We start from the raw sequence: 12,121 nt of genomic DNA on the forward strand, positions 1-12,121 counted from the left end.
TTTTTCTATAATATATTATATTATAATTATAATACGTATTAGCTTGATTTTTCTTTACCTTAAAGCTTAAAGCCTATTAGCTAATTTTTAAGGTAAGCTTAGCTTAATTTTACCCTTAAAGATCACGTGCTTAAATATAGGTTAACCTCTTTTTTTTAGATAATTAAGCCGAAAAATTAGGGGTACCTTTAGCCGGGTTTAAACCGGCTCTCTACTAGGCTAAGGTAGGGCTTTATAGCGCTTAACTACTACGCTATAAAGGTAAAAGCTTTAATTAATTAAAATAAACTTAATATAAATAATTAAAAAAAAGATTAATAAAAATATTCTCTTATAAACTTAAGTAAAAGTATTAAAATAAGCGAGTAATTATATAAAGATAATAATATAAGTACTTTAATATATATATATATATAATAAGCTAATCTCTTAACCTTTAGATTAAGGGATAAGATTAATTTAATAATAAGGCGAACACTCTATAATTTTAACACGGTGCGTAACAGTTAAATACCTTAACTATTACCATGGCTATGCCAACGACATTCATCTCCTTGGGCAGCCGAAGCACATCTTAAGGCCTATCCAACGGTCTCTGTCTGTTAAAATGTATGTAGTCAGTATAACTCAAGCACCAAGCAACTTGAAATCGCCGGGCGGAGAGCAAACCGTGGCGAGGCATGATGCCGTGGGTCGTCGACTACTGATCAAAATCCAGCCTTTAAGACATGATGGGCATAAATCGTCGCCTTGCAGGCAATTAGAGCTAGCACCGCTACCAAGGTCATTTTCTCCGTTCAGCCCATTACGAGAGGAATTTTGGCAGAATAAAACGTCGTGTTCAAATCGTCGTGTTCTGAAAAGCCCAGCTACCCTATACTTTTCAACTACCTACAGCGGGAGGCAAAAAGTATTCAAACAGGAGTCTTTAAACAGACCAGGTACCTGGCTATGGCGCTCAATGACATAATATACTTTAGTATAACAGTGTATACTTGTCGGTGGGCATATATATTCTGTCACAGACTGTAGGTGGCCATGGCCATTGAAAACTCTTGTAGTGTATTTACAAATCAGTCTCTTAGGGTGTTTTGCCGTGGCAACAGCGGCGAACACAGCTTGCTTACTCTGTAAAAAGCAAGAGATGGAATGTTTCATCTCAGAATTACTCCATTCGCAAGTCGTGACACTTGAGCACAGCCTTGATTCATTGCCCTCGAAACTGACAAGTCACGTTGATGACGTTCTGCCCCAACAATGCAAGTATCTACTCTGTGGGCTTTATTCGGCAGTTTCACGCATGCACATGGTGCATAATCCAGAACAACTGTTCCCGCGCCGGTGCAAAACACTTGTATACCCATGCCTATAGCGATGGGGCTAGAGAAGGCCATAATGACAAAGTAAAGTCTATTTGAACTGAACCTATTTACACGAAATGTAAATGCTAGATGTGAACAGAAACCCCCAAGACCATTCCCGAGAATTGTAGCTGCAAAGCCGCAGGGCTCGCCTCTCGGCTTGGCAGAATGTCCAGTACCTAGGAGGACGGGGGGACGTTGCCGTCAACATGACTTGTTTCCGGCATCACCAGACTCGGCGACCCTCTCCCGTACCCAACCACACGCACCCCCTTTTCAACCGTTCAGCTTCTCCTCACCGGGGAGGACGGTTCCGTTGGTAACGGCAGCCTGGTGGGCGCGGGCAACGTAGCCCCAGACGGGGAAGTACTTGTCAAAGAAGGGAATCATCTCCTTGGCGCCGGGGGTGTTTCTCCAGTCCCGCATGAGGTCGCACGCAATGGAGAAGAGGCTGACGACATGCACGCCGGCCTGGGTCATGCGGTCGTTGGAGATGTCGCGGACCAGAGCAGACGTGGTTCCCGAGGCCTCGGCGTTGGCCCAGACCGAGTACCCGGCCTCGCGGAGCGACAGGGCGAGGAAAGACGTGCAGACGTCGGTGGTGACGCCGGCCAGGATGATTTGCTTCTTGTTGGCCTTTTCAATGGTGTTGCGGAACTCTACGTTGTCCCAGGCATTGACCTCGCCGTCTCGCAGGATGAGGGGCGCGTCGGGGTACATTTCCAAGATTTCTCGGGGGAGAGGGCCGTTGGGTCCTATTCGACACGGTTAGATGCGGGTGGCCATTTCTCGTCTGCCGGGAGGTGGGAAGGCGTGGCCGATTCACGCACCGACTTGGGTGGACGTGGTCATGACGACGGGAATGTCAAACACCTTGCCCAGGGCGGCATGGGCCGTGATCTGGTCGCGGAACAGGTTCGGGTCAAAGTCCCTGGCGGTATGGAACAGACCGACTTGGTGGTCGACAATGAGGAGCATCTGCCGGCTGTTAGGCGTGTATACAAGGAAGAGGCTGGGATATACCTACAGAGTTGTTCTTTTCCAGGCGTTCAAAGCGAAACTCTGCAAAACGGTGTCAACTTGTATCCCGAAGCCTTTTTTTGTCCTCGTATTGTTCGGCTTACTGTCGTCGGCCGCGGCAGCGACAGCCGCAAGTCCGGCCAGTGCCAGCGAGAGCATCTTCATGATGAAAAAGAGTGGTGAAGTGTAGATGGATTTGAAAGAGTGAAGATGACTAGATTGTTCTGCAAGCTACTTGTAGAGTCGAACTTGATTTGAATCCCATTCCAAGTCCCGTCTGTCCAAGCTTTATATACATGTCACGGCCGTAAACACGGCGGCGTGTCTACGTTTAGCAAGTTGTAAGACGCCGCTCGTCCCATGTCCACAACCGCCTCATGTAATACACCAGCATACGCTTATCCGCTGCTTACTTACGTTTAGATTCTGGGTCGGTCTCCAGCGCGACCACATACATATGCGGAGTCATTTGCATGCATATACCGGCACCCTATGCGATGCAGAAATTTACAAGAGCAGCGGCGCCAAAGGACGAGCCCTGTTGGTGGATTTGTCGCCTCTTGCCCGTTAGCGGCGGATCTGGCTCTCAACAAGACTTTATGTCATGATTAGTAATGGGTTCTGGACCCCTGTTCCTGGTGCGGCTTGCGTTCAACGTCGCTTGTTTTGCCGCTTTGGGGCCAAGAAACTCTCATTAGTGGAGCTTCACTTTTGGCCTAGTGGTGAGGTGTAAATTTTGTGTGATGGGAAGCGGTCTGGTGGTCGACTAACCAGACCGCATTGGTTCAAACTGCACTCTCCAAAGGTCCAGTCTGGTTGCATTAAAACAACATTAAAGGCGCGACATGGACCAGACGGAACCGCAGACTTGGTGCAAGCAGAGGCAATACACCTTCTTCGCGCTCATCGAGTTGCAAACGGCCCGTCGCATCGGCCATTTCGACCTGTTAGGGTGCCATCGGTGCCTCCCGGACTTGGCGAAGCATCCCAGACACCCACGTGGGGGAGGCGGATGTGGACGAGAATGCATACCACCCGACCATTGCTCGCCTACCTGACCTGACCCGACCATTGTAATTGACCTGACCTGACTATTACTATTACTATTTTAGGTGAAATATAGTAGAGTTATAGTGGAGCTTATAGTAGATACTCCTCTAGGGGTTTAGCGGTTAGGGTTAGTTAGGTTAGGTATTAGGGTTAGCTAAGGGATATAAATAACGAATTAAGTAAGACTATTATACCTAACCTAACTAACCTTAACCGCTAAACCCTTAAGGGGATATCCATTATAAGCTCCACTATAACTCTATTATATTTCACCTAAAATAGTAATAGTAATGGTCAGGTCAGGTAGGCGAGCAATGGTCGGGTCATCTACACTCTCGATGTGGACGGCATCGCTGGCCTATCGGAGTCGCATTGCTGCAAACTTGACTCTTCCGGCCCTGACCCGTGATACAAGGGCGGTAGGTGGAGAGGGGAATAAGAAACTACGGCGATTTGATACGAACCGATCATGCCATGACCCGCAGTAGTCATGAAGGCACGAGAGCAAGATTTGCCTCATTACCAATGAAAAACTAGGACTTGACAGAGCAAGGTTTGGAGAAATCCACAATGCCTTTGGGAAATATGATAAGCAGCTGGGGTTGCTTATGCCAAGGAACCAGCGTCGACTCCAACTATTCACAATCAACTCCCTACTGTACTCCCGCAGCGTTTTACACTATGTTATGCTTACTGGCAGCTATCTTCTACCTGTCAATGTATTGCCCTACGACTCGCACAGACAACTGGTTGCCGAGACCGGGAGAGGTTGAGAACCTACAGTTTGGGGGCCCGGGCAGCACAGAAATTCGCGCACGTGTCCGCACATGTACGGGAATAGCGTTGAACCGGGCCTGGCAGCTGATGGTCCGGCCAACAAGCGGACCAGTGAATGTAGGGCGCCGTCTCCCAAAAGGTCCTGGTGGTTGTGCAGACAAGCGCGCCGAGGCGCGATGCTTTGCGCCCTTCCCGTAAAGTGAAAACCACCCGATGCACGCCGTTCTACAAAGTTGATCTATTTGGTCTTGCATGACTCGCTTCAACATGCCGTCTAACACGCCGCCATGGCCCTTAGGAAAGCTCTGCTCTCATTCCCCTGATTCACCTTTGCCAGAGGCACCAGGTGATGCTCGGCATCGGGATTGCCACGCTGGAGATGGCGAATGTACGCCTGTGCAACAGACAGCCACTTGGCCTTTTCTTGACGGCTCGCACCGGCGCCCTCCCACACCCAGACGCCCTTGCCGCCGTCGTCGAGCAGGTATACGTCGTCGCCGTCGAGGTCCCCTTGTGAAATGCGGCCGCCGTCCTTGACCAGCGCAAAGGTCAGCTGGCCGCTGGCATCGCTCAGACGGAACAACTTTCTCGAGCCGTCGTCGGCTTCGGCCGCGTGTCTCGACGCGGCCGCGGTCATCGGGCGGCGCTGCCTGAAGCCGTCTTGGGGCGCGTCGTCTCGGCCGCCGAGAAGGTCTGTGACGCGGCGGGATCGCGACTCGTTCTGGGCCACGACCTCGACGTCGATGTGCTTGGCGAGCGTCATGTCGTGCACGACCTGGGCGGCCCTGGCCTTCTCCATGGGGCTGCAGTGCCTGCCCTGCCAGACCCAGATCTTGTCGCCGACGTCGAGGACGAAGACGTCGCCGTCGTCCAGGCTGCCGACGGCGGGCTCGACCTCGTGCACCACGACGCCGTTGCCGCCGACGGAGGAAGACGGGTTCGTGAAGACGCGCAGCAGCGTGCGTACGGGCTCCCGGGGGGTCCCGGGCTGCTCGACGTGGCGAAACCCGGTGCGCGCGCCGCCCGACCGGATGGAGAGGCGCGGGAACAGCGACAGGAACTCGTCCGACGGCGCGCTCTGGACCTCGCGATGCTGCGTGGCGGCGCCGTGCAGGAACTCGTCCAGCTCGACCGTCTTGTAGGCGGCGGTGCCGGCCTCGTCGTGCGTCGTGTGGTTGCCCAGCCAGAAGAAGATGTCGTGGCCCAGCTTGTCCGAGCCCTTGCCGGCCTTGTACGAGTGCAGCACGATGAAGCTGTCGCCGTCGTAGAACCGGCCGTACTGGTCCTCGGGCCAGGGCACGACCTGGAACTGCTCGATGCGCCAGACGCGCAGGCCGGGCTTGGTGCCTACCGCGCCGTCATTCCAGGCTGGCTCCGTGGCGGCCGAGTTGTATTTGACGCGGTGGTCCATGTCGGACCCTATGAGCTCGACGTTGCTGTCCTTGATGTCGTATTCTTTGGGGTGGACTAGGCCTTGGTTGGGAGGCATTTTCCTGGCGCTTCGAGGGCCTTGGCTGATGAATTGACGATGGTTGCTTTGAGGGCGGAAGGGTAGAAGAGTCAAGTCCAGATGGCCTTGCCGGAAGAGTTTCAGGGCCCAGGGGTATGGTGGCCGAGAGTTACGTCAGAGGACGGGGCAAGATGGGGTCCGAGGGGTTCGGCTGAGTTTACTTGGTCTTTAACCGGTGCTATTGGCGCTGTCGCGTCGATCCGTCGTATCTATATTGAGACTGCCATGACTCGGGTTGACAAGGCGCATTGTCGCCAACGCGGGCACAGGCACTGGACACCTACAGATGGACGATAGCTCAGGCTGAAATTCCGAGTTATATTGGACTGCCCTGTGGAATTCATGCCATGTGTATTGTATGCCTTCAACTGCATGCGTGCCACGGCCAAGGTCAAGAATCACGCCAATTCACACCCCGTCTTCCCAGTGTGCGGATTCGCAACAATAAGAAGACAGATACCGAATCACCGTCCGGCACATCACCTTGAATGCCTCGCGGCGCAATCACAAAGCTCCCGTGGCAATTGGCCATCTGGGCGTCATACACATCCCGGCTGCTTTGGTGCCAATGGACTCGCCAGTTGATGGAATCCCCTGAAGACGCATCCCCGTTGCTGCATGTGTCTGGCAGTCAATTCTATCTGCCAAGTCATTGGAGAAACGGCGCCAAATCGTCAGTGGCTCAAGGGGCCAGGCCTGAAGCCGCCTCGACAGCCCAAGCATTACCATGACACCAGAAAGCTCGCCAGAATTTGCGTCCAACTTGCTCATCACGCCTCGGCGCAGGCCAAGATCCCCCAGCAAGAGAATCGATGAAGCGGCCGTCAGGAGAAACTCATGGCCTGGCTGGTGGTGTAATTGCCACTTGGCAACGCGTGGTCTGATACAAGCCTTGTACAGCACATTCATGCCATGTCCGTCTCACGCTGGCACCGCTCCTATGGACAAGTACCTTACTTGGGCATGTTTGGCGTCTTGAAAATCTGACCACCAGGTACCGTGCATCGATTCATCGGACTCGCTGCGGAATCCACCATCTCGACAGCCACATGCATGTATAAGACCGAGGCCAAACATGGACTCGGTTACAAACGTTTTCTTATACCGCATCCTCTCACTACTCAAAGCAGCGTTGTTGCCCTCTTCAACTTTGATATTTGCCTCTCCGGAGCTGTCTTGTAATAAATCCTTGTCAAATAGCTCGGCATGCCCGCACAATCCGTCTCATCCCTCACTGTGGAGATTGACACCCCCGAAGCTGCTACAGCCACCCAAGGTTGTGCATCGCAAATTGGGCCAGAAGTGCAAGAAAAGTCAAAGAGGTTTGTTCAGATATCATGTACATTCCATAGGAATCCTGCCAATGCTGAAACATTGATTCCGCATTCAGCAAATCCACGGGCCTCGGCCACAAGGTCATGGCGCAAGCGTCCTACTCGCGGGACGTGATGCTCGGTCGATACATATACGAGACGAGGAGGACCGAGTTGCACATCAATGAGGTTCTCATGGTGAAGAAGACAAAAAATTGAGACTGGACTGGAAAGGCGGGAGGCAGAATGACCCGCCTGCCATGAATATAGTGTGCTGGTATTTGGTTGTTCTAGACAGAGTATAAGCGGACACTTGGAATGTAATACAAAGCCTTGTGAGAGTGCAGCCGGTTGCTCATGTCTACATACGGGGATGAATAATGTGCTGCTATCGTGGATGATAAATACAGTAGACTTGGGGCTTGAGATATCGCGTCATTTCTTCGTTGATGGGCATAGTGCGCTCTCTGCATCCCACGATGCAGTACAGTAGCCCTTCGTAGCTTTCTTTACCACGCGGTTCTGGACATGACATATGAGACTGCACAGTTAAGTGCTCGTGAGCATTCGTCGCAGAAACAGAAGCATGAACAACTTGTCAAGTCAACTCTGGTGTTAAATCAGTGCCCACGTGTACATTGGTAGCCACCAGTACACCACCGTGACTTCAAAGTTCATTTGCATTTTTCGTCTCGACACCTATCAGGGAATCAACCGGTCGATTGTGCATTGGTCCTTTCAGCCGCGTAAGTCCTTCATTGAAAGAAGGCTCGCGCTTCGCCTCTATATGTGACGCTGATGATTTGAAACCGAGCGTTGAGCGCATCTACTTTGTCACCGTGTGCGATTCGCATCAGCGCCCTACACTGCGTAGGGTTAGGGTTATATGCGTGGATATTGCCATTTGCGACGCAGCATCTCGACCTGCGACCCTGGATATTGTGTTTTTTGTCTCTTTTAACAACATCATTGGCGATTGGATCCTCTGTTAAATACCCCGAGAACCCGGGAAATTTAACGCCTTTGATATTCTGCTACACTTCAAGATGTATTCTACCATGACTCTTGCTCTCTCCGTAGCCGTCGAGTTGACCAACGATGAGCTACTGGTATTTACTTGAGAACAATGCCATGTCCTATTTCGCCTCCGTAGCTAGCACCCCGATCAAGCAGCCGCCCTTACCGCACTCACCAGCTCGCCATTAAAATCACCTGTCATCTCCCACGCCATCGCTCCGGCCAGACCCTTGGACTTTGCAAACTTGACCTTGGCCCTGAGACTTGCAGGATCATCATACGTGATGAACGTCTTGTCCTCGGGATTAAATAGCCAAGGAGTCATTGTTATATTGTCAAAGGTCCTCACCCAGGGGGCGCTCGCCGTGGTGGGCGTGCTCAGCACGCCTTGTTCTCGGAGATTGGCGTACGTCCAAGTTCCAGAGAAGGCCCTTGTCCCGTTTACCGTCGTTGCTGAGTTCGGAGGGCACACTTCGGCCGTGGGCGCATCTAGTCTGTCCCCCCTTGGGACTTGCTTTGAAAAGCCCTGGTACTGGCTCATCGGGTTGGCCGCCAACATGTCCACCGTCGCGGTCAAGGAGCGGCCGTAAAACGCGAGGCCGCTTGTGAGCTGACCAGCCGGCCAACCCGCCTTGGTCCACGCCTCAATCGCAGTCGCAAACGACTGCTGTGTTGCCTTGCCCCGTTCAAAGTTCAAGGGGGCATTGGGCCCTGTTGTTTGTCCCCATGCGCCATTCATGTCATATTGCATCAAATTCGCAAAGTTGACCACCTTGGCAAACTCGGACACGTCCTCTCCGCCGGGTCCGGCAAACGGCGTCGTTCGCACAGCTAGCGTAATTAGCTTGTCTCTTCCAACCTTGGTCCGCAGGCTCTTCAAGTACGCCAGAAAATTCCTCGTGTCGTTTTCCTTGTCGAAGAAGTTGCAAGGACTTCCCGCTTGACCCGGGTACTCCCAGTCAATGTCAATGCCATCCAGGTTATGCTTCTTCATCAGCTCGATAATGTTCATCGTCAAGGCCGCGCTAAGCTCCGGCTTCTTTGTGATATTGGACAAGAAAGCCGAGCCGGTCCATCCGCCGACAGAAACAAGGACCTTGGTATTATGACCCTGGAGCTTGGGAACAATCTCGGGCATCAATTTGTCGCCTTCAAATTCCAGATTTGCGTCTTCATCGGGTATCGCAAAGGCGACGTTGACGTGGGTATAGTTGGACAAGTCGAGCTTGGAAAGAACCTCGTGCTTCCAAGTAGGATAGTACCCTACGATGATGGGGGGCGCGGCGAGCGCAGGAGCGAGGTGGCACAGCACCGCTGTCAGAAGAACGCGTCCGAATTGCATAATGGACACGGCGAGGATGAAGCACCGTGGTGATGGCCGTGGTGCCGGCTGGTGGTCAACAGCTTGGTGACAAGTCGGTCGCCATCAAGAGCCGTATGCCTCGACTTTAAACATTTCAACTGCTGTCTCAACATTGCTTAATTAGCTCTCGGTAACTGCATTCCGGCCCGAATGCGCCCACTTTACGCCCTGTCATTTAACGGGTCATGCTGGCGCATGAACGTCTTTGATTGTTTGTGCTGATGCCGAAACAGACAAGGTTATCGCGGAATCATGCCGAGGGAGGAGTCGACGCTTGAGACCCCTAAACGAATGGCCAAAGTCTATTGGGCCCTGCAGCTGTTACAAATTAAGTTACCAGACGTCCAAACGATGAATTATGCCGCCGTAGAGCCGGCACTGCCTCTTCAGGCCCATAAATTCGTCGACATGCGACGAATTGGTAGGAGCTCGGATGAGCATGTCAAGATCCAAGTCGCTCAATCAAGTTAGCAGCAACTGTTTCCTGACCCTGTAGATTTTGCGTGTGGTGGTTTACCGCTGGCTGCGGGACTACATTTCTCTGAGCCCTGCCGTTGTTTGAAGAAACATGGATACTTTTAAATTCTCAAGTGATGAGGCAAGGTGGTCAATGCCAGAAGATTACTTGGGCATTCAAGAGCTCTTTAACGAAATACGAAAGAAGATTCTCATTTCTCAAGTGACGAAGCAGAGCTGATCAATGCTCATAACCACCGAAATTGTGGCTCCCTCCTTCTGGCAGGCCTACACCAAGAGTTCTCAACTATTCAGAAGCACCAGGGCAGCGTGCAGCTCTTACGGAGCTCAAGCTTTGTACAACACCCATTAAAAGCAGCCCGCCGATGCTGCATTGGTAAAAAGGCAGCTAAGAGCACCGAGATTCAGGTCAGTTACGCGAAATGCAGCTATAACGTTGCTAAGGGTCGTAGGGCCGAACAACCGTCCTAGAAGATGCTGGTAATTCTCGTAATCTTCGCGCTTGAACTCTACCTAGCACAAATGTCAAACCATTGACGATTGTAGAATAAACGAAGCCTTGTTAGGCGGAGAGTTATAGCGTCTAGATATGTGGTATCTAAGTTGGTATTTTCCAGACATCACATTTCCAATTAACAGTAATAATATTCTCTCTAGAATTAATCTGGTTCTTTAGGAGAAAAACGCTTTCAGCTCCACGGCGTATGGCGCCCTATGTAGGGTGAAACTTATCCCCTATAATGCATTCAAATTCGAAATACGCATACCAATAATTTTATGACATTCAGCAGCTACGTCAAGTCTGCTTGTTTGACCAAAAGAGGCAGCACGATTAAACAGTGAGCGCAAGGCCCGCTCGAAGCGTGTTAAATTCATTTTGCCCAGGGTTAATACTCTGCAATCGTTTCTCGAGTTGGAGACTAGCCCCGAGCCTGCTTTCCACCATTCTCAGTTCTAAATAGGGACAAGGCTCGACCACTGTTCTACGACAACGGCCACCTGGTTGCCCACTATTGCCGCCTCACAGTGTCATGGTGTCGCCTGCCGCACCATTGTACTGCGTCCTCTAAGGGCGGGCTTGAATATTGTAAGAGCCCAGGTTTGATGAAACAAAGACACGTACCGGAAGCTGTATTTAGCATCAAACGGAAGCGAAATTCTCCGAGAGTTGGGAGAACATAGGGGAAGATTGCGACCCTTTAAGATGGCAAGGCAGCTTTATATGTGTTGTTGTCTAATTCATGAAAATAGCATCGAGCTACCCTTGTCCTCCAAATTTTTCTTTGCTAAATCAGACTCATGTCGCATTAGGTGGCACACGTATTCGAAGCCGTTTGGCGATCCCTAGTCTTCTTTCTAGAAACCTGTTTATTTTACTCCAGGGAAATTGATATTGATTATACAAGTTGAAACCGGAATAACCCCAATAGCGTGTGTAACCCTCTACGGCTACTCGAGCCCTCTCCCCGGCACAACCTGCACGACCATGACGCAACTAAAGGAATTATCTTCCATCAACATTCCCAGTGCTGCAAGTATGAGTTACGAAAGACTATTCAGCACAGGTGCGAGTGACTTGACAGAGGAGCCAGATGAACATGTCGGACAGAGATGCTACAACCTGCCAGTCTACATAGGGCGAAATATACTGTAGATAAGTTCGCAGGGAATATTAGTACCATTTTTAAGAAAAAGCGGTTCCGTCTTCAAGGGTACCTAAAAATGCTACTATTAATTTGAATTTAGACTCGCGTAAAGACAAGCGAGATGTAGAACTAGAAATAATTAGAAAGCGCTTATACCATGATTCTTAATCTAGAACTCAAGCCTTTTATTAACTCATTAACTTATATAAATGGTAATATTTTCTGAATAACACTATTATTTGTGCTAGCAAAAGCTAAATAAATCTTGCCGGCTGTTACCCGGGGCAGGCTGCCGTAACTAGTGTTCTCGCCTACCAAGTGCACCTCAGAGTACTCGAGCCGGAGGCGGTAAAATCCACGGTACACGGTAGGGCAACAGGACTCACTGTGTGACGAATTGGAACGTGATCAAGGTCATGCCTGCGTGGGAATGCTTACAATAATAACTTGCTGACAGTCGGCAAGATTCAGCTTAGTAAATTGCATACCACAAAAACTCTTCTCGATATGAATAATAGTAATAGTCCAAGCTGAGTATATTACCAAATATCTAGACGGTTATAATTATACGAAAGATGTAGAAATGG

At 50.8% G+C, this 12,121-nt stretch overlaps 5 protein-coding genes across 5 annotated transcripts; 1 reads left to right on the top strand and 4 right to left on the bottom strand.

Moving 5' to 3' along the window:
* Nucleotides 1-1,327: 1,327 nt before the first annotated feature.
* Nucleotides 1,328-2,816, bottom strand: J3458_015320 (uncharacterized protein). Its single transcript, XM_007813099.2, has 4 exons — nucleotides 2,486-2,816; nucleotides 2,389-2,423; nucleotides 2,192-2,339; nucleotides 1,328-2,116 (listed from the first exon to the last, which is right to left on the bottom strand). The coding sequence occupies exons 1-4, from the start codon at nucleotides 2,544-2,546 to the stop codon at nucleotides 1,638-1,640; spliced, it is 723 nt and encodes a 240-aa protein (XP_007811290.2). The 5' UTR covers nucleotides 2,547-2,816; the 3' UTR covers nucleotides 1,328-1,637.
* A 1,242-nt stretch (nucleotides 2,817-4,058) lies between these two features.
* J3458_015321 (uncharacterized protein) lies at nucleotides 4,059-5,808 on the bottom strand. Its single transcript, XM_007813100.2, has one exon. It carries the CDS (start codon nucleotides 5,695-5,697, stop codon nucleotides 4,483-4,485), a length of 1,215 nt encoding a protein of 404 aa, XP_007811291.2. The 5' UTR covers nucleotides 5,698-5,808; the 3' UTR covers nucleotides 4,059-4,482.
* A 119-nt stretch (nucleotides 5,809-5,927) lies between these two features.
* On the bottom strand, nucleotides 5,928-6,766 carry J3458_015322 (uncharacterized protein). The gene has a single exon (XM_066120748.1). The coding sequence runs from the start codon at nucleotides 6,625-6,627 to the stop codon at nucleotides 6,223-6,225; it is 405 nt and encodes a 134-aa protein (XP_065974260.1). The 5' UTR covers nucleotides 6,628-6,766; the 3' UTR covers nucleotides 5,928-6,222.
* Nucleotides 6,767-6,924: 158 nt separating this feature from the next.
* On the top strand, nucleotides 6,925-7,250 carry J3458_015323 (uncharacterized protein; the record flags this gene model as incomplete). The annotated part of the gene is made up of 2 exons (XM_066120749.1): nucleotides 6,925-7,040; nucleotides 7,109-7,250. 2 exons carry the CDS (start codon nucleotides 6,925-6,927, stop codon nucleotides 7,248-7,250), a joined length of 258 nt encoding a protein of 85 aa, XP_065974261.1.
* A 715-nt stretch (nucleotides 7,251-7,965) lies between these two features.
* On the bottom strand, nucleotides 7,966-9,481 carry J3458_015324 (uncharacterized protein). Its single transcript, XM_007813101.2, has one exon. The coding sequence runs from the start codon at nucleotides 9,388-9,390 to the stop codon at nucleotides 8,197-8,199; it is 1,194 nt and encodes a 397-aa protein (XP_007811292.1). The 5' UTR covers nucleotides 9,391-9,481; the 3' UTR covers nucleotides 7,966-8,196.
* Between the last annotated feature and the right edge of the window lie 2,640 nt (nucleotides 9,482-12,121).

This window comes from Metarhizium acridum (genome assembly GCF_019434415.1).
Source record: "Metarhizium acridum strain ARSEF 324 chromosome Unknown scaffold_350, whole genome shotgun sequence".
In the NCBI taxonomy this organism is placed as follows: domain Eukaryota; kingdom Fungi; phylum Ascomycota; class Sordariomycetes; order Hypocreales; family Clavicipitaceae; genus Metarhizium; species Metarhizium acridum.